We start from the raw sequence: 26,878 nt of genomic DNA, 5'->3' as shown, positions 1-26,878 counted from the left end.
GCCCCATTTAGTACCCAACAGGAACTACCTCTGCGGGAACCATCTTGTCAAATTTTTTAACTGAATACAATGTGAAGTATATTATAAACACTCATGGTACAAGCGGTATATTTGATCTGCTTCACGTTATTCTTCAGATGACAGATAATACCCACCACGGTGATTTTAATTTTGGTGTGGTGCCAATAATAGAGGACGCTCGTTCGTTTTTCTAAATTGTCACGCGATCATTTATGTATGTAGTATCTGACTTGCTACGTACATTTATGTACTGTTCAATGCTTTCAGTAGGTACCCACCCATTTCTTTACACCTACAAATATTTATACCTACAAATAAACACGTAGTCTACGTTGAACTTGGAGAATGCAGTCTTTGATGTGGAAAGAGGATGGAGCGCCCAGAGAACAAAGTCACCAAGATATTTGCTCCTCAAGTTAGGCTACTAAAGCCAACGGATACTTTTTTCGAAGATGGTGATATTTATTGCAATTTGCAGTCCAAGTTCATGCTAACCGGATGCGCTCAAGAACAAGGGCTTCACAATCACAGGTTCGTTCAATGTACGTTCCACGTAATCCACGTTGCGTGTTGAGCGGCATTAGGCTAGGCCGAGTTAGCGTACCTGTACTTAAGACCCACTCCACCTAGGCTAGTAATTAATACTTCTTGTGGGGTATTCTGCAGTTACTCTTAAATAAGTACTGTGACAGTGTGAGCCCACGCCGAGATTTGGTTAAACGTCGGCTTAAAAATGTCGGAAAGGGTCGTAAGTGTTAGTACCCTAGTAAGGGCCCTATATAAAAATTACTGGATAAAAGTTTTAATTTAAAAAAAAATTAAGTATTAGGCCTATAGGCATAGGCTATGTACTCTGATTGCTCATTCTTGGGTGCCTTTTAATATTTACGGAGGTGAAATGTTTGTTATATAGCTGCAGACATTGTAAGGCCTAGGCTAGACTGAGTATGTTTGACAAATAGACCTACCACTGTACCAGCTGTTGCTTGCTTTAGCCTCATGACATGTCTCAAAGTCCGCTTTGATCATGATCACGCTCTTGAAGTAAAGATGACACACGTGTTGCTGTATGTGCCTATTGAGATCTTATCAGGCATTACATGCAAATGTGATTAAAGGATAGATTCATGTAACTGGGCTAAGGCTGCATAGGCTCTTTCATTGTTGAACATGTGGCATATGTATTTATTTTAAGCTCTAGAAATTTGGCATCTCAATATTATCAGTGTTCACAACAACTGGAACAATTACTAGTCTGTGCACTGTCCGTACAACGTATATTGGAGACTGTCGCACACATGGCTTAATTGCAAAATACGAAATATTTCTTAATTGTTGGAATAAGCAGAAATGAAGTAAGTACAGTACTAGTACTAGGCTACTGCTATTACTTATTTTGGCAGTGTTGAGTTGAGGCCTAACACAATAATGTAACAGTTAGGCTGCTAAGATCATTAGAGCCCACCATTGACATAGAGAGTCAAGTTTTGACCAGAATTTACAGACACTCAGGTATTATCACTCTAACATATTTGGTTAGGTTGATGTGTAAATTATGAGTTCATGTGCTATCATTAGGGCCTAGGCTAGGCTAATTCTTTGTGTGTACAGTGCGGCCATGTCACGGTTGCACAATATGTAGCAAAGTGGAACCAACAGTTGCAATGTGTCCTAGACCCTCTACACATTGTCTTTGATAAATTACCTGTTTATCTCCTTTTCCCCTTGTCGGTTTATACCATCTCCCCATCCCTTGTCTCCTAATCCTCTTACATCTTTCTCTTAAAATTGTGTTCACCATGCTCATTAACCTGTCTGTATTTGGTGCGTTTATTTGTCCCTTCTGTTACTGTAACTTGTCATTCAGCCTCTGAAGAAAAACATGCTAGGAGGAAAAGTCAGGCCCTCTTAGTTGTACACATTCTCTTACACAAGCTCTTGTGTGGATAAAGCAGTTTGCTAACAGCTTTGTTTTATTTTGATAAATTACTATCAACTTCAAGAAAGCATTGATTCAGTACTCCTCTCAAAGTAAAGTTTAAAAGTCCAAATTGAACAATACATGGTGGTTTTCACCCAGAATCTTTTGTGGTTCAACGGCTGACTGTTCTTGGCGGGAGAACAAAACAGCAATCAGGAAGCATGTCTATCCATCATTTTATTCTTGTATGTGTTTATGTGTGTTCGTTTGTGTGCAATTATTTCATTTGGGAATGTAACCTGTGACTACTGTAGGCAAGGGACCACTGTGTTTCACTTCATTCTGTCTATGTTTGAACTGTGAAATTGAATGAAATCTAAGAACAACATGTTTTGATTTAAAAGATAAAAACGGAAAGAGAGACTTTTGTTGGCAGTCTAGGGATTTCAATGATGTAAATGTTCATCAGTTCTTTCAGCGTGTGGCATTTTTAGGTTATTCGGAACTTAACTTTCAAAGATAGACTCCTTGCACCAGTTTCACAAAATTCTTTCTAAAATCCAAATTTTAACAGTAGGCATTCTACCAGATTGACTGTAGATGTAGATAAAAATATTAAAAACGACAACGTTTTCCATAGAAAAATTCCCTGAGTATACATTGAAGAGAAAACCAACACAAATGCTAGCTTAGAAGCAATGCAAAGTCTCAGTACCGTTGGGTCTTCAAGCAATGGTTGTGACAAGAAAAGAAAATGCTACAGGTCTTTATCCTGCTGCGATTGTGAATAGACTTAATGTCAGATAAGCCGGAATTGTCTGAAGGATTATCTGACACTTTCCAATGCCTTCCTGATTAGTAGTTCTTATCGTTATTAGGTGAACCGATTAACAAAATCTCTTTGCCACAAAGAGGTTTGACAAACCACATGCTTTTCTGTCTGGAGTATCAGGGCTTGCTATGGGATGAAGAGAGTCTCGAAATGTAGAAGTATAACCTTGCATTTGAGGAAATGTTGAAAAAAAATGTTGCAGTGTCGCAAAAAATCCTGATGTTTTTACCTACATGTCAACCTGGACGTATAGAAAACTTTACTAGTTACATTGAAAACCAATAACAGGCTTTTTGCAGTGGCATTTATGGATTTATTTTACACAATGCCAGTGTTATCAGGTAGGGATGCACCGGATCCAAAGTTTTTGATCCGGCCGGAACCGGATTTTGCCAGATAGTACATGAAATCCGGCCAGATAAAGTCCGGCCGGAACTGGATTTTTTCATTACACAAAAGAAATCATTAATAAGAAGTTTGAAACAAGGAGCAAATCTAGGTCAGACCATTGAGAAAATTAAATTAAACATGTTAAACCTAATTTTTACTTACTTTGAAATATTATTATTAATTTTTGGAAATAGTTTACATTGATTTAAGCTAATACCAACACCTTTTCAAGAAATAATTCAGGCCAGATTTTGAAAAAGATCGGGCCAGATTTTGAAAAAGATCTGGCCGGATTTTGAAATATATCCTGCCGAAACCGGAATCGGATAATTGCTCACTATCCGGCCGGATTGTCCGGCCGGACCGGATATCGGGTGCATCCCTATTATCTGGTACTAATTTGGCAGCCATGTTTATGTAGACATACAGCATACTCTCTCTCTTTCATTCCTTAAAGACTATCGGAATTCAAGTGTCATGTCGCAGGGTGCCATTTACCCTTCTCAACGCTGGCCGATTACGAAAGCCATTACAACAGTATACACCGCAACGTCTGCCGGGTCTGTCATCGCGTCCTTCCGTCCAATCACCTGCTAGAGATCCATGTTCTAGAGTGGCACGACACGCTCTTCGATGTCCTTGCTGCAAAACACCCGATGGTAATTTAATACAGAAAATTTAAAATTCAAACAAAACGTTTAAACCAGGTTTCCATTATTAGCAGGATAGCCTGGATCATTGTACAAACTTTCCATGCACGAGGAAATGAATCGGAATAGAAAATTGTGGGTTGATGGGTGGTTATGGGAACAGTTAAAAAATATGGTCTTGCGGATAACTCTTTGCTAATATCGTTGCATTCTTTGTCTATTCCTATCATCAATGTATTGGAAAGTCTTACACTCAGGTTAAGTTATGAGAAAAATTCATTGAATATTAAATTGATTAAATTAAGCAAAGAGTGCTTCCCCATGTCTGCAAGTATGATGTACCAAAATTGGGTTGGATAAAATGAGAGCCCTATAAAATAAACTCCCATTTTTGAAAATTTCATTTCAATGGCAAAAACATGCTATAAAGATATTTCTCTCTCTCTTTCTACAGTATCAGTGCCTTGTGCAAGACTGCCACCAGAAATTTGCTAGTCAAGATGCCAGGAAAGCACACTTAGTCGCATGCCACCAATACCCTCGTAATTTCAGATTCGATAAACAGATTAAGATGAGAGGGTGAGTCTTTTTGAAGACTTTCTTTATATGAGGATTGACAAAGTACAGTATATTTTGATGTCGATAAACTACAAATGCCTCTGTTAGGCTTAAGCCAAACCAGAGTGTGGAATGAATTTAATTTGCAGTCTCGGTGGTTTAAGAGGAGGAAGTTTGCCGTCACTAATGTTAGAACGATCTCACCATTTATCTAATGTGGTCTTGAGTTTGCTTTGTTTCTATTCCACATATTAAGGTGGCACTGAATTGAAACAGCCTCCCATACCCTCCATATGCCCTCTCTTTCCTTTCCTTTCTTGCGTTTTTTTTTTTTTTGAGTTACTTTAACACATAAATAAATGAACAGCAGAAAAACATGCCTCAAAAATGTAGCAAAATAACAATGAACAATATGTACACACTTGGGGAGATGTGTATGTTTGGTGAATAGAACAGCAATATGTACACTAAGTATTGGAGAGATGTGTAGGTTTGGTGAATAGAATATGTACACCATTGGAGAGATGTGTAGGTTTGGTGAATAGAGTATGTACACCATAGGAGAGATGTGTAGGTTTGGTGAATAGAACAGCAACATGTACACTATTCGAGAGATGTGTAGGTTTGGTGAATAGAATATGTACACCATTGGAGAGATGTGTAGGATTGGTGAATTGAACATCAACATGTACACTATTGGAGAGATGTGTAGGTTTGGTGAATAGAACAGCAACATTTACACTATTGGAGAGAAGTGTAGGTTTGGTGAATAGAACAGAAACATGTACACTATTTGAGAGATGTGTAGGTTTGGTGAATAGAGTATGTACACCATTGGAGAGATTTGTAGGTTTGGTGAATAGAATATATACACCATTGGAGAGATATGTAGGTTTGGTGAATAGAACAGCAATATGTACACTTTTGGAGAGATGTGTAGGTTTGGTGAATAGAATAGCAGCTTGAGGGATGATACCAATATATATTATTTAACCTATTTGGGGGTCCGGCAGTTAGTTACAATGCAATCTAAATTTGATGTAAGTACAGTAACTAGTTGTTCCTCTGGACAACCTCCAAAGCTGAATTTTGGTTGGCCGAACAGATATTTGGTAGACACAGATTACCAGGCTAACCATTCATAATGTGTTTGTGTGTCGAACAAATAGATCGACATGTGTTGTGTAGAGTTGAAGCTGAGGGCATATGCTGTATTATCTTTTAGTGTTTTTGGAAAGCTGTTATGACAACTTTCAAAGAAAATCAAATTATCATCAAATTTTCAATTTTGTTGTTTTTTTACAGAGTGAAATCATTAGACTGTGGTGATGATGTGATGGAAGTAGGCATCGAAGAATCCGAGGGGAGGGGTGAAACAAGATCTGCACCAGGGAGGAGGTGAGTCACACCCCTGGATCCAGGGAAACACCTTGATGGTGGTAGTTGATAGATTGCCCCCCCAGGGCTGGAAAACCTTCCGAACCAGGTTCGCGGGAAATCCAGCCTGGCTGGAGAAAAAAAAAATTCGGGGAAAAAACGGGCCAAAACTTAAAAAAAAAACAAGAAGGAGCAAAAAGTACATCTGTAAAAACAATAAGGAAAATTTCAGAAGAAAAGTTTCAGAAACAAAAGAAAAATGTCCAGAGAGCGTGCTCGCAATTTTAGTCACAATAGCCTATAATGAGTAATGATGTGTCCCCAACCCACTCACAAGGGCAATGTCACACGGACACACACGGCCCAGCGCGGGAAGCTTGCTGTAATAAATCAGCCTCGCGGGAAATGTTTTGAACAATATTGCCATTCCACATTTGTTTATACTTATATTGTTTGTTAGTTAGTAAACGTTTTCTTTCGTATGAATTTGACTTCAATTCAGTGTTCCCTCTAAGGTGCGGGATTCCCTTCAACTGACTCAGTAATCCCGCAAAGAAAACATTTGTCTGCTAGAAATCCCCGCATCGTTTTCTTGAATTCCCGATAAGTTTATACTCAATGCACAACGTATTCACTTGACAGAGAAAAAACTCTGAAAGATCCAGCAAAACACTTTCGAAAAATTAACGCGAAACTGGCATATCGTGCTAAATGCAACTAATGTCATGTAAACAAGGCTCTAGTACACCCATTTATGAAAATACTGTAAGACAACATCTGGTGTTAAGCTGGGGGAAAAGAAAGTATTTTCTAGAATTTCCAAAAAATACGGAAGAAAATAATATCCTACCATAGTTAAGTGCATAGCAAATAGCCTAACCACCTCGTCGGTTACGGATCTCACGTAACTACAAAAACACAACTAATTGTATTTTGCGAACTTGAAGTTTTCTACAAGAACATGGAAATAATATTAAGCATTTAGTTTATAATGACAAGTGGCCTAAAACATGTTTTATTACAAGGTTTACTTTCATAAAGATGGCCATAGCTAGTGGGGCCTCGATGTGCTGCGTGTATAGGTATTGACTGTACCTCGAGTATCATAAGGAATACTCCATGAAACGTTTCTTGGAAACTTGCCAAAAATGTTAACAAACAGGTGTTAGGTTAGACAGGGGATGAGCGCGCAGTTATTTGGTAAGGTACTGTACCTGGGAAAATTCGCAGCACATGTACAGTATCCTACCGTGTATTTAAGTAGAAAATAGGGGTAAACCGTACTGCAGTTGTAAACTGATGTACGTATTGTGTGTGCTATTCATTGTTAGGCAGTCTATAAACGGGGCTTTGCCGAACGCTGTTTGTTTCATAATATCGTAAGTTGTGTAAGTTAAACTTTTTAAAGATTGTAAGACAGATTAAATCTCTTTTCATTTTATAACGTAATATAGCTACTCTAACTTGTCATTTGAAAATTTTCAACAGCTTCGTGACAATTTAAATTCAAAAATGTTGTCAGTATTTTGCATCCTCAACTGCGAATTTTTTATCGCCAGACACGCCAAAATACCAAAATTTTCTGGGGTCTTTGCCCCTTGGACCCCCACAAGGGGTTCCACCTCTTGACCCCCCTGGACCCCACGCCTTTATGCTCGCACGCTACGCGTGCTCGCCGTGTTCGCTGCGCGAACACTGGCGGGAAATCGGAAGTGTGTTCGCGAGAAATTGAACAAGGTTTTCCAACACTGTGCCCCCCACCGCTTGCTTCTTCCAGCAATGGAATAATTTTGTAGAAAGATATCTGATATATGTTTGAAAGCTGCAGTTGTTTATTGCTCCATATTTGTTGCAAACCTGAGCAAATCGAATCTTAAACAGTTTAAATTCACAATATATATTCTGTAGCTCAGCTCAGTTTAACCTATCTGTCAAACTAATATATTGCAGTGAAATGTTTTTCTTGGTGTATGCCACCTAACATAAGGGTTGGGGTAGGAGTTGGGGTAGGGTAGGAGTTGGGTTTGGGTAGGAGTTGGGTTAGGAGTTGGGGTAAGAGTTGGGGTAGGGGTAGGAGTTTGGATAGGGGTAGGAGTTAGGGTTGGGGGTGGGAGTTGGGGTAGGAGTTGAGGTAGGAGTTGGGGTAGGAGTTGGGGATAGGGGTAGGAGTTGGGGGTAGGAGTAGGAGTTGGGGGTAGGAGTAGGAGTTGGGGGTAGGAGTAGGAGTTGGGGGTAGGAGTAGGAGTTGGGGGTAGGAGTAGGAGTTGGGGGTAGGAGTAGGAGTTGGGGGTAGGAGTAGGAGTTAGGGGTAGGAGTAGGAGTTGGGGGTAGGAGTAGGAGTAGGAGTTAGGGGTAGGAGTAGGAGTTGGGGGTAGGAGTTGGGGGTAGGCTGCCGAGGCTAGGTGAGCGAGATATTGCCTTAAAAATCTGATGTTTGCTTCGTATCCTTACAAAGTGGACATGCCAATGAGGCAGGTTGACTGCCAGCCTAAATATTGTTTATTTTCATATTTTTCCATGAAGAGTCCCGTCACAGATCAGTTTTGGTAGAGGCAGACCAAGGACATTCCAGACGGGACAGAAACGGACCTCTCAGAAGAACAGAGGAGACCAAGTGAGTCAATATTGGCTAAAAAAGAGTACTTATTGGTACTTTTAACTATGAAATCTTTCTGGTAACAATCATTTTGGATGCTCTGTATAAGCAATAAATTGTATCATAAACTGTGTTGCTTTGTATAAGTTTGTGATGCTTTGTATTTAAGGAAAATGTACTATTTTGTTTCATGTGCAAATTCTGAAATTGGGCTGATTGGCAACAATTTTTGTGGCCTAGCAAATTGTAAATGTGTGGCTCATGAATATCCATAGATGATACTTAATACAATGAATGATTTATTTGAAAGTTAATTAAAAAAGGACATTGATCCATTGTCACAACCGGGAGTTGAAAGGAGCCAGGTAGATCAAAAGCTGGGACCTCTACTGAAACCACATAGTAGACCATCACTGTATTTGTTTGGCATTTGACCCTTGACCTTTCCCTGTTGCTTCCATTGTGATCCAAGAAGCATGGAGCAATTATGATTGGGTTCCCTGCGATGGTGTTTTTAGGATTTCCTTTGTCTTAGATAATCAAGGACTACTATACTAGATTTTGATTTTCATAATTATTCTGTCTTCTCCTTAGTTACCAATGGATGAGAGTTAAAGGTGACTGAACACAGCACACCCACCTACGAAGGTTTCCATAGCAACTCCTTCGTGTATCCTGAACTGTGGTGTAAGTTTTTATGTTTATTTGTTACAGAAGCTTCATTTTTTCATGTTTGCAGATGTAAAAAGATATTTTAAAATTTGACAGATTTTTATCTTTGAAGATAATTTTGTATCGGCACATTTCTTCATCGATCTGGTCGTTGAACTTAGGTGGCTCGGTAAGGAGTGGTTCCAGGAGAGAGGTGGAGAAGTAGGGGGGGGAGGGGGGTTGAGAACAAGAGTGAATTACATTGTCTCCCAAAATGTATGTGTGTATGTAGCCAAGTACAGATTTGATTTACTAGTCTGCTTAGGGGGTTCCACTAAATTCCATGGGGAGATGCATTTGAAGAAAGTTTATATCCGTAGTTCATATGAGTTATGTGATTGGCTCTGGTGCCAAGCTTCTTACTGATATTGCTTCCCATCACTTGTGACCATGCAATCACGCAGTGTTATTGTACTAGACTTACTTACCTCTGTTGTTAGAAATTGTTCTCAAGTCAGAAACACAAGTGTTCACCATGCTCATTAACCTGTCTGTATTCTGTTCGTGTTTTTGTCCCTTCTGTTACTGTTACTTGTCATTTAGCCTTTGAAGAAGATCCTGCTAGGATCGAAACGTCAGGCCTACTTTTACACAAGTCAGAAACACCACATTTATCTTTGCTTGAGTTCATACTCATTTAACTTACCACTGATGCCATCAGATTTGATAGAAGTAAATTTGCATATATTTTTTATCAATGCAAGATGTGTTTTTCCATATAAGTATGATATAGATAGCTGGACTGGTGAGTTAGGTTTGGAGATAAGCTTGAGATTTGGGTTTTACTTCGTCTGGGCTTGTAAAACACACAATAAAGTATGTTTTCTGCTCAGGACTCTAAATGGCTGCTTGTGTATCATATGGTTTTCATTGATGTTATATATATATATATATATATATATATATATATATATATATATATATATATATATATATATGTATATATATATATATATATATATATATATATATTCCATTTTTCTGCATTTCCTTATATTTTACCATCTTGTTTTCCTTTGTCTTTTTTCAGGTTGGAGAGCATTTTTCATCATCCTAATTCAGAAGACAAGGAGCACTGTCTACTTGAAGAGATTCCCAACTAACTGCTGGATTGATTTCTCTCGTGTTATGGTTTCATCACATACAGAGGTATCATGGAAATAGGTACTTTTCAATCCTAGAATTGAAGAAATAATGATGATGTATCCCTGATGAGCTATAAGGGACATCATTGTGGCCAAAGAAATCCAAGTGTTTAAAATGGTAACATTAATGTGACTGAAGAAATCTTAGTTTTTAAATGGTAACATTAATATCAAGTGGTTAAGGCAATGGTCTTTTGCAATCTTTCAGGACAGCAGGTTCTAGTCTGGGGCAAGATCATAAGTTTTACTGTGTAAATCAATGAAACACTTCAAAGATTTTATGTGTTAAGATAACAACAGTTATACAAGCTACCTACGCTGGGGAAAGATAACAGTACAGTAAACAGTACAGCACAGTACATAGTATCGTACAGAGGTACAGTACACATCTCTCTGATCATCTCTGTAGCGCAAACGAAACACATCTCATGAATAAATAAGGATCACATGAATATATACTGACAATGTTCTATTCAAATGGTTGGCTAGACCATTATGTTGGTGTGTCCTTTGGCTTGTCACTTAATCTCGATTGCCACCTTTCACCAAGGTTGTTGTAAAGAAATAGGACCACTTCTCTCTCCAAAACTGTTCATGGGAATGTGTAATGTGTGGAATGATCTTCTCAGTTGTGTCACTCTAAATTGATATACATTTGTGTTTATTGCAAGGCATTGGATGCTTTGTGCTATTGACAACAGATGGAATATTATTATTTATTTTTTTGGTGTGGATATGGGCCACTTTGGTCATTTTACATGTTTGGAATGATCAGAGAAAGCCATGGGTACTTTCTTATTCAAGTGTTCCTCTTCTAAATTATGGCACTTCAAAGCTTCCATAAATGTCAAAGGGATGTAATAACTACTTTAAGAGTGTTAAACCCACCAGAAGATGTGGTTAGACTGGAGCTACAACATGGTTTATGTTCTAGTTGACCAGGTCCCAAAATGACACTTACATCTCCCACATGGCCATCATCAGCCCGTGTACATCCCCCAATTCTTTACTCCATCTGATGTTTTCTCTCCAGTGAACACATTAGATCTGTCAGCTGTATTCTTGACATGAGAAACATCATGGCTTGCCCTCACTGGGGGATGCATGCCCCCATATTGGAGCAAGTTTCTGCTACTCACCAGCCCTTCTCCCATGACTGTGTAGGTCGTTGGGGGGTGGGGGTGGGTTGCATCCCCCAATTCTTTACTCCATCTGATGTTTGCTCTCCAGTGAACACATTAGATCTGTCAGCCGTATTCTTGACATGAGAAACATCATGGCTTGCCCTCACTGGGGGATGCATGCCCCCATATTAGAGCAAGTTTCTGCTACTCACCAGCCCTTCTCCCATGACTGTGTAGGTCGTTGGGGGGTGGGGGTGGGTTGCATCCCCCAATTCTTTACTCCATCTGATGTTTGCTCTCCAGTGAACACATTAGATCTGTCAGTCATATTCTTGACATGAGAAACATCATGGCTTGCAGTCACGGGGGATCTTCATGCCCCCATTTTGGAGCAAGTTACTGCTACTCCCCAGCCCTTCTCCCATGACTGTGTAGGTCGTTGGAGGAGGGGGCTGGTGGGGTTTTGCATTTGCTCTAAATGAGTTCTTCAATGACGTCTTCATTTTGTGCCCCTCCTCATTCTTTACTGCAGAGGCGATCATACCAAAGATCTTTCTTATCTCTAAGGAAATTTTTGTTTTGATGGGGGATGGGGGGGGGGGGTGTGTATCCTGACTGTGAAGTAATAAATACATCTACTAAAATATCCTCAGTTGATAGGAAGAAAACTTAAACATGTATACCCTACAGAAGCAGTTTATGATGTGACATCTCTAATGACTACGAGTGAAAAGAGTGGTGTACATCAGTGTACCTTGAGTTGTCGACCTGTAATCAATCAATAATCAAACTTTCAGTCAGCAAGAGAGAGAGAGAGATAACAATTCACTTAGGTAGCCTAAGTATAATGTCATTTGTCATTATTAGAAACTTAAACTTGTCTCCCAAAAAGTTAGCTTGATACGCATCTTCCTCCTCATCATAATGGGCTTCCCGCAAGTCTCTAGAGTGATTTTCCAACCTTGCAAGTCGTTAGCCTGTCACTGCTTTGGCTCTTAATGATAAACTAGTGAGTTTGCGTACTCCTCAATAAACGGCATGAACCAGGACACACAAACTTTGATCCCCACTCGTGAAAACTTTTGTGTCTGGTGATCGATCACCGAATGGCCGTGTCGGCTACATTGAGGGTCCTTCCAATCATGTACGTTAGTTACATAGCCTAGTGCACTACAATTCTAACAGATTGCGCAGTACAAACTCCTTATTGAACCCTTTCATGAATGGTACACGCCCCGTCAATTTATCTAAAATGGCAAAATCTCTTGGAAGCCTCAAAACTATTTCATGTAAACAGGTCAGAGGGGAATGTTTGCTTTATTTTTTTTTTTATTTATCCAGACAGTTGTTGAGATATTACTGTCATGTTAATAAGTATACATGTATCCATGTTGCATGTCATGTGTGTGGGTTTAAGACAGATTATTTATTGCAAACTGTTATATCCTTGGGCCAGTCTTCACCTTGTTAAGATCCAAGAGACCTGTCTCTCAGGATAAGTCGTACTGTTTCACTCAGTCGTACTGTTACACCTGGCAGTAGGCATACGGCTGACAGACGTAACGATTCCGCCATTCTGATCAAGGTGTTACTCTCAGCATGTCTTTGAATTATGTCAATCCCCTAGGTTCTATTAGGACACAGCAAAGCGTGTTATGATGTACCCTCATCTCATTGAAAAAGAAATCACACAATTGGTTTTGTAGAACTTTACAAGAAGTTTACAAATCCAGTACTAACTGTACACTGACGTGAAAAGCCCAAAGAGTACAGGGTTATTGGCTTGTCAGTATTGATTGTCAAGTTCTTTTGTGTAAAACCAAGTTGTTAATGGCGACGAAGAGTCAGGAACATTTAGCGTAAACAATCTATGAATGATATTCTTGTCCTATATTTGAATTGGAACACTGCCCTCTTGTTACATCGTAACCTCTTCTTAGTATCATACCAGCTATGTTGTTCTGTAGACCTTCTTAGCATGTAAACACTACAGTGACAGGCAAAAGTTATGGATGTTACATTCATTTTAGATTGTCAAATACTTTTGAGAACAACTGAGACATTAGTGGCGACAAAGAGTCAGGACCATTTAAAGTAAACAGGTCTATGAATGATGTTCTTGTCCTATATTTGAATTGGAATACTGCCCTCTTGTTACAGGATCAGCTTATGTTAGTATCATACCAGCCATGTTGATCTGTAGACCTTCTTAGCATGTAAACACTACAGTGACAGGCAAAAGTTATGGATGTTACATTCATTTTAGATTGTCAAATACTTTTGAGAACAACTGAGACATTAATGGCGACGAAGAATCAGGAACATTTAAAGTAAACAGGTCTATGAATGATGTTCTTGTCCTATATTTGAATTGGAATACTGCCCTCTTGTTACAGGATCAGCTTATGTTAGTATCATACCAGCCATGTTGATCTGTAGACCTTCTTAGCATGTAAACACTACAGTGACAGGCAAAAGTTATGGATGTTACATTCATTTTAGATTGTCAAATACTTTTGAGAACAACTGAGACATTAATGGCGACGAAGAATCAGGAACATTTAAAGTAAACAGGTCTATGAATGATGTTCTTGTCCTATATTTGAATTGGAATACTGCCCTCTTGTTACAGGGTAAGCTTATCTTAGTATCATACCAGGTATGTTGTTCTGTAGACCTTCTTAGCATGTAAACTCTACAGTGACAGGCAAAAGTTATCGATGTTACATTCATTTTAGATTGTCAAAATCTTTTGTGTAAAACCGAGTTATTAATGGCGACGAAGAATCAGGAACATTTAACATTAACAGATCTATGAATGATATTCTTGTCCTGTATTTGAATTGGAACACTGCCCTCTTTTTATGTACAGCATAACCTCCTCTTAGTATCATACCAGCTATGTTGTTATGTAGACCTTCTTAGCATGTAAACTCTACAGTGACAGGCAAAAGTTATCAATGCTACATTCAGTTTAGATTGTCAAATACTTGTCAGGACAACTGAGTCATTAATGGCGACGAAGAATCAGGAACATTTAGCGTAAACAGATCTTTGAATGATGTTCTTGTCCTGTATTTGAATTGGAACACTGCCCTCTCGTTACAGGGTAAGCTTATCTTAGTATCATACAAGCCATGTTGTTCTGTAGACCTTCTTAGCATGTAAACTCTACAGTGACAGGCAAAAGTTATCGATGCTACATTCAGTTTAGATTGTCAAATACTTTTGAGAACAACTGAGTCATTAATGGCGACGAAGAATCAGGAACATTAAAAGTTAACAGATCTATCAATGATGTTCTTGTCTTGTAGTTGAGTAGTACTGTTAGCCTGTTCCTGTGCACCCTCATCTCAGTAACATACTGGCTGTGCTGTCGAGTAGAACGTCTTAGCATATAAACCTACAGCGATAGGCCAGAGTTAACTATGTAACAGCCATCTTAGACTGTCGGCCCAAGGGTAAAGGCTACCCTAGGCTCATAGCATAGTGCATAGGACTCTGATATGGCCTCATCATAAATTGTACCTTTTCCATGGTTCGTTTTTTGGTGTGATCAGCAGGTACCTCATCTCCCTTCGGTTTACAATGGACAAAAACCTCTGGAGCAGTGTCTTGTTGTAGGATTCTCTTTGGGTTTACACCCATAATGCCAATGTAACAGCCATCTTGTATGATCGAATACATATGCGTACAACTGAGTCAGTAACGGTGACGTAGAATCTGGATCTTTTAATGCAAACATGTCTATAAATGATGTATCTGTCCTGTTGTCATTAATTGTGACGTAGAATCGGGATTATTTAATGCAAACAGGTCTATGAATGATGTATCTGTCCTGTTCAAACACTGTATTGAAGGCATGTACAGTGTGTGTATTATACGACATGCAGCTTTCGTCACACACTGTGACTATACGAGAATCATCCAAGAATGAAACAACTTCAAGACCTTCCATCTTGAAAGATTCTTAAATTCTTTAGAGTAAAACTGAGTTTTCATAGTTTATTTATGATAGCCTTCATTTCCTCTCCCCCTCTGTAGACTATAGATTCTCCTTTCTTTGTTGCCATGAGCAACCAGTATTCACGGTCGGTCAATCCTAATTCCCTGCGTAACCCCAGGCCGGTCAATGTTCTCACCCAGGGGACATCAGTCTTATAGGGAGTAGGATGTAATAGGGTCTCATACCTGCGCCAAGGTACCCGGACACTTGAAATACTATTCTACTTTACTAATACCTTGCAAAACAATAATGAGAATTGAAGTTCATTAAGGCATATATATATATATATATATATATATATATATATATTCATGTATCTTTGTCTTTTCCAAGCAACTCATGTGTAGATTGTGACTTGCTTGTGGCTCCAATGAGCAGACTGGACTTTTATCTTGCTCAATTCATTGATGCATTTTCACTGAAAGTCTACTTTGATGACAGCTTGGTTTGGTTTTGGAGACCAACAGCATTCCTGGAAGTTACCATCTAGGAACAGATTAGTCAAATTCTTTTGAAGTGGGGCCACCAAGGTCACAGAAGGCACCAGGGAGAGGGTTGGGATAGATTCCCTACAATATGCCTCAAAACAGTAACTATTCATAGGTGAAGAGAGCCTGTGTGACAGTAATTGCTATTGGGGCTGTTGGTTATTCTGGTGCAGCCCAGATGATTGGAGGAAGGGGTTGGTTTGAGTGAAAGGGAGGTACATAACGGCCAGACCTACATACTCGAGCTATATGTCCTAGTTTACCACAGTTGTAACAGGTAAGATCTTGAGCATGACAATTAGACCTTAAGTGCCCGTACTCACCACACCTGAACAAGCACGCTGCGTCTGTGATGGTTGTTGATGCCAAGGACCGGGGCCATCCTGTGATGGTGGGAAAGATTTCTGCCAGGTCCGTCTCGTCTGTTTTTGCTGATATTGTGGTGGTTGACCTCTCCTTCCACTGTGTGACTGGTCAAGTGAGGCTGCATTTACCGTAGTAGACAGGGAATTTAACCAATCTGCAAAGCTCTCCTGGGTTGTAGTTAGCTGTTGGAGCTGGTCTGCTAATCCTTGGACAGCCATCAACACTTCTTCCTGTCGTGACGAATCCACAGAAGTCGCGAGTTGGTTTGCCGCCCTACGTATTTCTTCGACAGTGGTAGGGTCTTTTTGAAGGACGAAGGGCCTGATGTGGGAAAGTAGGCCTGCCAGGGTGGCTTGGACAATTTTTTTCCGTAGAAAGAGGCAGATCGGAACCCCTCATGCTCATCCTAGACGTTATTTCATTTACAGTTTCTGTCTGGTCCTGTTTAGCTGTAAAAAACGAGCTTAGTCTTTGCCAAGTGGGCACCACATCCTGGAAGCGTAACAAGACGCAGCTTTGACTTGTGTGAAGTCTTTCCTGACAGATTCATCAAGACAAGTAAACCAATCAAAAGCAGAATCTCTAAGGAGTAGTCCAAACATAGCTAAGGCATCTTCATCTTTACAGCCTTTTAGTGTTACAAACTGGGTTAAGCAAGCCAGCCAGCGCTTGGGAGTTTTCTTTGGGCAACCCAACTTGCTCAATTAATTGATGCATTTTCACTGAAAATCTACTTGGATGACAGCTTAGTTTGGTTTTGGAGAAGAACAGCATTCCTGGAAGTAACTTGCTTGTTTGTTTCTTAAGAAGTTGTGTCAGAAGTTATCTAATTTCTCAGCCAGTCTAGACAAGGCATCAGTTACTGTTCCAGTAGTCTCCACTTTTTCAGTCGTTCCCTCAGTTGAGTGTTGATCCATTGAAACCATCTGATTGTTTCAGTTGAAGTTTTCATTGTCTCACTTCAGCAGAAGACTGTCAATGGTGTTGTTCTCTTCACATGTGTTACATGTGTTGAACATTGCATACTTCACTTTCTTTGTCACAAATAAACATATCCAACAGTTCCCTGTGCTTGTTTTGAATACTGCAAACTGTATTCAAAGCCTGTAAGAGTAGGTTAATGTTTCCAAGGTACACACAGACATTATGAGGCAAATTGGACTTGAAAAGAAAATGACAAAACCCTTAAAAATGAATATGAAGAATAAAATTGACACAGCTTAAATATTAATATTAAAATAAATATATATATATATGTAAACGAAGGAATAATTTTAAAAATAATAAATAAATAAATATGAGGCATATTGGACTTGGAAAGAACAGTATCTGGTCTTAATGACTTGAAATGTGGGTAAGCCCGATCTTGTCGGCAGGCAATTCCCTGGTGTATAGATGATGGGGCTCTTTCTAATTGTGATCTGCAGGTGATGCGGTTGCTCTTTCACCTCCTTCCCATCACGTATCACAGTTATGGAGACTTTCCTTCCCAGCATCATCCTTTGCACTATTTCTTATACTACTCTGCTGCTCTGTTGGGGTGTATACTATTAGTTCTGCTTGTCTTGTTGTTGTATACAAAAACCTGTTTACATTATAATGAACCACCAGGAATGGTAAAGAATGGATGATTTTCAGAGAGAGAATAAACAACAACAACAGCAACTCCAGTATCTATGCTACAAACACCAGAAAAACAACACTCCTTTCAGTGTTCTGAGTAGCCTGGTGTTTTATACTTGTGTACAATCTTTCCCTCCATGTTGTATATATACTACTATATATATATATATATACCAGTATACTATAGTCTGTAGATGTTAACAGATTATCTCCATAAACTGTTATATCTTTAGGATGATCTCCTTCAAATCCTATCAAAAAGTATATAGTTTAAAACTCTTCTATTGACTTCTGCACAGTACCTATACGTGAATCATCCAAGAATGAAACATAGCGATACCGCCATCTTGAATGATCGAATAGTTTAGTAAACAACTGAGTTTTAATTGCGACAAAGAATCAGGATTTTTTAATGCAAACAGTTTTATGAATGTTGTCTGTAAACGGACCTCTCCTGCACAGTAACTATACGTGAATCATCCAAGAATGAAACACACCTACAGTATAGGACGGCCATCTTGAATGATCGAATAGTTTAGTGCACAACCGAGTCATCAGTTGCGACGAAGAATCAGGAATATTTAATGCAAACAGTTTTATGAATGTTGTCTGTAAACAGACCTCTCCCTCTCTAGCAATCATACAGCTGGCTTCCCTATCGCGTAACTGATCACTGTGTGTGGTATAAATGTCTTCTGCCTTGATGTATATTATTGTATTCATGGTGATTAGTACAGTACCCATTCACTACTTCTTATACTACTCTGCTTTACTGTTGGGGTGTATACTATTAGTTTTCCTTGCTTTGTTGCTGTAAACAAAAACCTGTTTACATATTAAACCACCAGGAATGGTTAAGAATGGATAATCTTCAGAGAGAATAAACAACAACAACTCCAGTATCATACATCTATGATACAAACACCAGAAAAAACAATACTTCTTTCAGTGCTCAGAGTAGCCTGGTGTTCTACATTTGGTGTTTGTAACATATTCATGTACAATCTCTCCCTCCATATTGTACCTGTAGTTAGTCTGTACATATAAACAGATTATCTCCATAAACTGTCATATCTGCAGGATAATCTCCTAATCCTTTCAGGGGGATCGTCTTGACTTTATTTAAACTAAAATCAAACACTATCACCTCATTAGAAGTACCGCATCATAAACTGTTATATCTTTAGGATAATCTCCTAATCCTTTCAAGGTGATTGTCTTGATATTATTTAAACTAAAATCAAACACTATCACCTCCTTAGAACCGCATCATAAACTGTTATATCTTTAGGATAATCTCCTAATCCTTTCACGGGGATTGTCTTGATATTATTTAAACTAAAATCAAACACTATCACCTCCTTAGAACCGCATCATAAACTGTTATATCTGCAGGATAATCTCCTAATCCTTTCAGAATTGTCTTGATTTTATTTAAACTAAAATCAAACACTATCACCTCCTTTGAACCACATCATAAACTGTTATATCTGCAGGATAATCTCCTAATCCTTTCAAGGTGATTGTCTTGATACTATTTAAACTAAAATCAAACACTATCACCTCATTAGAACCGCATCATAAACTGTTATATCTGCAGAATAATCTCCTAATCCTTTCAAGGTAATTGTCTTGATATTATTTAAACTAAAATCAAACACTATCACCTCATTAGAAGTACCGCATCATAAACTGTTATATCTTTAGGATAATCTCCTAATCCTTTCAGGGGGATTGTCTTGATTTTATTTAAACTAAAATCAAACACTATCACCTCCTTAGAACTGCATCATAAACTGTTATTTCTTTAGGATAATCTCCTAATCCTTTCAAGGTGATTGTCTTGATATTATTTAAACTAAAATCAAACACTATCACCTCCTTAGAATCAAATAAACTAATAAATATCCTTGACAATCACAGCAGGCTTCTTCTGTAGGGTCATGTAATATCACACTGTTCGATTGCATTGTCTCAGTATTAAAGACATATCAACTGATACTTCTACACAATAACTATACGAGAATCATCCAAGAATGAAACACAGCTATGTGGCCATCTGGGATTATCTTATATGTTGTGTACAACTTTGTTGCGTACAACTAGTGTTTATATTCATGTATCATCTTTCCCTCCATGATATACTTCTAGTATACTTTAGTCTGTTGATGTAAACAGATTATCTCCATAAACTGTTATATCTACAGGTTAATCTCCTAATCCTTTCCAGATGATTGTTTTGATTGTATTTAAACTAAAATCAAACACTATCACCTCCTAAGTGTAACAACTGCTCTTTATTTACCTACGACATAGGAGCAGCTGGGTCAGGGGTGTTTACAATGACTGGTGGTCAACTAGTATAGGGACGGAAGCTTAGAAATTAATAAAAAAAACTTGTAAAAAACTTAATAAAAACTAAATACAAAATTAATAAAAATTAAATAAAAATTAATAAAAAAAAGCTTAGAAATTAATAACAAAAATAAAAAATTAATAAAAGTAACAACTGGTTCTCATATTTAGTTGACCTAACAACCACTAGTAAGATGCATACAATCAAGGAGCAGCCCTGGTCTACTGTTAACTACTGTTTGTGTGTAGACACAGTACATCATAAACACAAATAATAATAGTTTAAACTCAGTGTGAGTGTGGGTACGAAGTATCATCTGTCCTAAGAGAAAAAGTCCTGTAGTATAAGCATAAGAAGCATTCCTCACGACTTTAAACTGGTCAGGTATAACGTAGGGTCTCTCTTATAGTCTGTAACGAGACTGTGAACCCAGTACATGCTTAATTAACATTAACAGACTTTAGTAAACTTGGCCATATGCAGAAATCATACTTAATTGGAAGTTTACAAATCCAGCACTTACTGTACACTAACGTGGAAAGCCCAAAGAGCACAGGGTTATTGGCTTGTCAATATTGATTGTCAAGCTCTTTTGTGTAAAACCGAGTTATTAATGGCGACGAAGAATCAGGATTATTTAAAGTTAACAGATCTATTAATGATGATGTTCTTGGCCTGTATTTGAATTGAAACACTGCCCTCTTGTTGCAGGGTACCGAGTTATTAGCTTGTAAATATTGATTGTCAAGTTCTTTGTGTAAAACCGATTTATTAATGGCGACGAAGAATCAGGAACATTTAACATTAACAGATCTATGAATGATGTTCTTGTTCTGTATTTGAATTGAAACACTGCCCTCTTTTTATGTACAGCATAACCTCCTCTTAGTATCGTACCAGCCATGTTGTTCTGTAGACCTTCTTAGCATGTAAACTTTACATTGACAGGCAAAAGTTATCGATGTTACATTCAGTTTAGATTGTCAAAATCTTTTTTGCAAAACCAAGTTATTAATGGCGACGAAGAATCAGGAACATTTAACATAAACAGATCTTTGAATGATATTCTTGTCAAGTTGTCCTGTATTTGAATTGGAATACTGCCCTCTTGTTACAGGGTAAGCTTGTCTTAGTATCATACCAGCCATGTTGTTCTGTAGACCTTCTTCACATGTAAACACTACAGTGACAGGCAAAAGTTATGGATGTTACATTCATTTTAGATTGTCAAAATCTTTTGTGTAAAACCGAGTTATTAATGGCGACGAAGAATCAGGAACATTTAACATTAACAGATCTATGAATGATATTCTTGTTCTGTATTTGAATTGGAACACTGCCCTCTTGTTACAGCGTAACCTCATCTTAGTATCATACCAGCTATGTTGTTCTGTAGATCTTCTTAGCATGTAAACACTACAGTGACAGGCAAAAGTTATGGATGTTACATTCATTTTAGATTGTCAAATACTTTTGAAAACAACTGAGTCAATGGCGACGAAGAAGTTCACGAAGCCAAGATAATTTATGAATTGGGACAAAGAAAGAAAAGTGGATTAAAGATAAACAGTCAACCACTACTTGCTCCCAACAGACTTCCATTGTATAAGGCAGTCAATGACCTACAGTATGTACATGACATAGTTACCAATACAAATGACGGAGTCTAACCACATGAAGAAGAACATAGTAACAGTGGCTAAAGTAGCACCCTGCTGCAATAGAATCAAACAAACCAATAAATATCTCTCTCTCTCTGACAGTCACAGCAGGCTTCTTCTGTACGGTCATGTAATATCCCACTGTTCTATTGCATTGTCTCAGTATTAAAGACATAACAACTGATACTTCTACACAATAACTATACGTGAATCATCCAAGAATGAAACACGGCTATGTGGCCATCTTGGATTATCTTAAATACTGTGTACAACTTGGTTGTGCATGAAAGAACCAGTTTTGTTTATGACCCCTCCCCCTTCTTTCCTATTTCCCCCACCCCCTACATGATGAATATTCATGGTGATTAGTACAGTTCCCTTTGTACTATTTCTTATACTACTCTGCTGTACTGTTGGGGTGTATACTACTGTATTAGTTTTCCTTGCTTTGTTGTTGTAAACAAAAACCTGTTTACATAATGAACCACCAGGAATGGTAAAGAATGGATAATCTTCAGAGTGAGAATAAACAACAGCAACAACTCCAGTATCATACATCTATGATACAAACACAGAAAAAAGCAATACTTCTTTCAGTGTTCTGAGTAGCCTGGTGTATTGTATTCATGTATCACCACTCCCTCCATGTTGTATCTAATAGCTCTACCATTGTCTGTAGATGTAAACAGATTATCTCCATAAACTGTTATATCTTTAGGATACTCTCCGTCAAATCCTATCAAAAGTATACAGTATAAAACTCTTCTATCGACTCCTGCGCAGTAACTATACGTGAATCATCTTAGAATGAAACATAGCGATAAGCACAGCCATCTTGAATGATCGAATACTTTAGTGCACAACTGAGTTTATCAGTTGCAACGAAGAATCAGGATTATTTAATGCAAACAGTTTTATGAATGTTGTCTGTAAACAGACCTCTCCCTCTCTATCCTATCAAGGTATACTGTTTAAAACTCTTCTATTGACTCCTGCACAGTAACTATACGTGAATCATCCAAGAATGAAACATGGCGATAGGGCAGCCATCTTGAATGATCGAATACTTTAGTGCACAACTGATTCATCAGTGCAACGAAGAATCAGGAATATTTAATGCAAACAGTTTTATGAATGTTGTGTGTAAACAGACCTCTCCCTCTCTAGCAATCATACAGCTGGTTCCTCTATCGCGTAACTGATCACTGTGTGTGGTATAAATGTCTTCTGCCTTGATATTGAAGACATCCAACTGATTCTTACACACTATGAGGGCACTATTTAAGAGAATCATCCTTGAAATAAACGCATTGATATGGTTTGGCAGCCAACTTGGATGATTTAATTTTCTTTGGTTCGAAACTTTAGCCATGACAACAAAGAATTTGGATTGTTTTAATGCAAACAGATCTTTGAATTATGTATCTTGTCCTATATTTGAATTGGAATACTGCCCTCTTGTTACAGGGTAAGCTTATCTTAGTATCATACCAGCTATGTTGTTCTGTAGACCTTCTTAGCATGTAAACACTACAGTGACAGGCAAAAGTTATCGATGTTACATTCATTTAGATTGTCAAAATCTTTTGTGTAAAACCGAGTCATTAATGGCGACGAAGAATCAGGAACATTTGAAGTAAACAGATCTATGAATGATGCTCTTGTCCTGTATTTGAATTGAAACACTGCCCTCTTTTTATGTACAGCATAACCTCATCTTAGTATCATACCAGCCATGTTGTTCTGTAGACCTTCTTAGCATGTAAACACTACAGTGACAGGCAAAAGTTATCGATGTTGAATTTATTTTAGATTGTCAAATACTTTTGTAAACAACTGAGTCATTAATGGCGACGAAGAATCAGGAACATTTAAAGTAAACAGATCTATGAATGATGATGTTCTTGTCGTGTATTTGAATTGGAACACTGCCCTCTTGTTACAGGGAACAGGGTTATTGGCTTGTCAATATTGATTGTCAAGTTCTTTTGTGTAAAACCAAGTTATTAATGGCGACGAAGAATCAGGAACATTTAAAGTAAACAGATCTATGAATGATATTCTTGTCCTGTATTTGAATTGGAACACTGCCCTCTTGTTACAGGATAATCTCATCTTAGTATCATACCAGCCATGTTGTTCTGTAGACCTTCTTACATGTAAACTCTACAGTGACAGGCAAAAGTTATGGATGTTACACTCATTTTGGATTTAAAATACTTTTGAGAACAACTGAGTCATTAATGGCGACGAAGAATCAGGAACATTTAACGATCATTTAATTGTTCTATTCCTGCAGCACATGTTCTCACATGACAGGTTTGAAGGAAATGTGATAATCATTCACCACTGCTGTCTTATTTAAGGCATTATAATCGTAATAACAACATCTTGTGTTTAATTGATACATATCACATGGTTAGTTGGAGTAATGAAGATAACTCAATTGGTATTAAACTATTAATGCTGCACACACTTGACACCTCTGGTTGAAGCAAGAGTTTGACTCATCAGAAATAGATGCATTCAACTATGCTGGCGTCCATATTTCTGCTATTTATTGTACATAATAGCAGGGTGGACGATCTTCGGTGTAATAGTTTGCAGTGTAGAGGTATCAGTGGTAAATCTAAAAGCCTATACACCTACAGTACATGTTCTGACATGGAAGAAATTTAGTGGTCGGAACAAAGGGTTTGACTTGGGAGTAATTGCATACTACTATCATGTTTATTGCATCGTTATAATCGTAATATTATGCCTTCTGTGTATTAAAATGTTACAGCACCAATGATTGTTGGGTGTTAAACAGCACATGTCCTCACAGGTTAAAGCCTAATTTGAAACAGGAATACAGCAAGTGAATTGCTTAGATGGGTGTTAGACAGCACATGTCCTCACAGGTTTAAATCTAATTTGAATCAGGAATACAGCAAGTGAATTGGGTTGTTGGTGTTAGCACATGTCCTAACAGGTTAAAGTTTAAATCTGAATCAGGAATACAGCTAGTGAATTGCGTACTTGGGTGTTATACAGCACATGTCCTCACAGGTTAAAGTCTAATTTGAATCAGGAATACAGCAAGTGAATTGGGTTGTTGGTGTTAGCACATGTCCTGACAGGTTGGAATTGAATTTGAATGATTGTAAACCACTATTATGATATATTTAATGTACCTTGTAATATTAATGATACATTGCAAATACATTGTTACAGCCATAGGTGTTCCCTTGCGACCGCAAGTAAATAGTTTGCTGTACTGGGGTGTATTGCACAGACCTGTGACCAATGGTTGGAGCCATCTCTTGAGTTTGCATTAATTATATATGCCATTGTTCTCTTTTAATATAATGTAATTTTAATGGTACATGGTTTATGAGTCATAGCTTTAGCGTGGTTGCATTACATGGTTTATGAATAAGAGCTTCAGCGTGGTTGCATTACATGGTTTATGAGTATTAGCCTAAGTAGCGTGGTTGTATTGCATGGTTTCAGAAAGAGCGTACATGTCTATTGATCACTGCTCAGAATGAAGCACACTAATGTCATCACTCTTTGCAAGTTTGTATTTGGTAGTTTGTGTTTTATCCAATACCTAATAGTTAAACGATGATAAAGAAGGCTTGATCAGTAATCTTACAATTCATTATCCAAAGTGTCACAGCCTCACAGGCTGTGGTTTTATTAAGCCAAGACTATACCCTATGTTATGTATCACAAAATTAACTTGAGAAATAAATTTATTTATTTACTAAAACATGTCTCATGAGTCTGTATATATTTTCAGTGTGTTTGTTTACACGTTAAAATAATGTAACTCATCCTTCCAACGATGTCCAATTCAATGTTCACAGAGCAGAGCCAATCATTTATTCTCATATAGATACTTTACATACTTTCATGTCATTATGAAAATAATTGATGATTTGATCGGCTGGAACGGTTTTTGCATATATTCAAATGATCCAGTGACGTTGTGGAGTGCATGGCTCTTTGTTTTGTTTTTTTCATTAAAAAATAAATCCTGCCCTCACTCCCTTTTCCTTATGATGTCCATGACTACGAATGAACTTAACCCTTGGGGTGGGGGTGGGAGGGGGCTGGGTGAAATCATCGTGGATTTGTGGACGATGAGAATTGTTCTATTTGCCGGTTTACAGAGCTTTACAAACTAGTTTCAATATATGATTACGAACAGATGATGAATTTTTTTGGACAACCATTGACAATGGAGTCAGTAGCGGAGCTTTGGGTATTGGTCAGGGGGGGGGGGGCAGAATGGTCGGTAGGGGCGCTTTCGTCACTATCTAAGCGGAACGCCACCACAGGTTGGCGAGGAGCGTACAGACATTTTTTGAGTCAAGATACTCCCTTAATCGCCGGAAATGACCCTTTCCGGGCCTTGCTAATTTGCAGACAAATAGGTAGATGAGAGCGCAATAAAAAAGTCAATAATCGCGAATAAGTAAAAAGGGGTAAAAAGCTGAAAAGGGTGACAGCAGTCCATTTGAGTCCGTCAGGGGGGGGGGCGGGGGGGGGGGTATCCGTCCCTAACTGTATGGACGCTCCGCCACTGAATGGAGGGAGTATTGCAAGTGAAAGATCAGAATTGTCACCCCAGGAAGTGGATCGCAATAAGTGCAATGTGGTATCTCCCTGAAACCTGATTCATTTTAAATGTTTGCCTATAGCTGTCAAAGTTCTGTAGTTTAAAATTCCATGAAATGTATTTTTGTGAATAGAATATATCTAGTAAAATATCGGTCTGGCTAGTGAAAGCTTCAAGGCAAGCTACAACAACCAGCGACGTAGCCAGGAATTTGAAAGGGGGGGGAGCACTTTTTGCGATTGATATCGATTTTCAAAAATTTAGGCACGACTATCTGAGCGGAGCGCCACCATAGGTTGGCGCGGAGCGTACAAGAAAATTTTTGGTTTTACAAACCCCCCAGATGGCCGGAAACGGCCCTTCCCGAGTGTTCATGCTGGTTCCATGGCCTCTTGCTAACTTGAGACACCTCATTCAATATCACTTTTCAACCAGAAAAACAAA

At 38.3% G+C, this 26,878-nt stretch overlaps 1 protein-coding gene and 1 long non-coding RNA gene across 2 annotated transcripts; both read left to right on the top strand.

The window, feature by feature from the left end:
• The first annotated feature begins 282 nt into the window (after positions 1 to 282).
• On the top strand, positions 283 to 14,213 carry LOC139977033 (zinc finger protein 511-like). The gene is made up of 7 exons (XM_071985990.1): positions 283 to 552; positions 3,622 to 3,823; positions 4,269 to 4,393; positions 5,678 to 5,770; positions 8,273 to 8,363; positions 8,940 to 9,032; positions 10,087 to 14,213. The coding sequence occupies exons 1-6, from the start codon at positions 392 to 394 to the stop codon at positions 8,958 to 8,960; spliced, it is 693 nt and encodes a 230-aa protein (XP_071842091.1). The 5' UTR covers positions 283 to 391; the 3' UTR covers positions 8,961 to 9,032; positions 10,087 to 14,213.
• A 1,425-nt stretch (positions 14,214 to 15,638) lies between these two features.
• On the top strand, positions 15,639 to 25,584 carry LOC139977035 (uncharacterized). The gene is made up of 2 exons (XR_011796387.1): positions 15,639 to 18,358; positions 22,694 to 25,584. It is a non-coding gene; the product is annotated as an uncharacterized lncRNA (long non-coding RNA).
• The last annotated feature ends 1,294 nt before the right edge of the window (positions 25,585 to 26,878 follow it).

This window comes from Apostichopus japonicus, chromosome 12 (genome assembly GCF_037975245.1).
Source record: "Apostichopus japonicus isolate 1M-3 chromosome 12, ASM3797524v1, whole genome shotgun sequence".
In the NCBI taxonomy this organism is placed as follows: domain Eukaryota; kingdom Metazoa; phylum Echinodermata; class Holothuroidea; order Aspidochirotida; family Stichopodidae; genus Apostichopus; species Apostichopus japonicus.
Note: the sequence above shows the minus strand (reverse complement) of the source record. Positions and strands in the feature narration are given on the sequence as shown.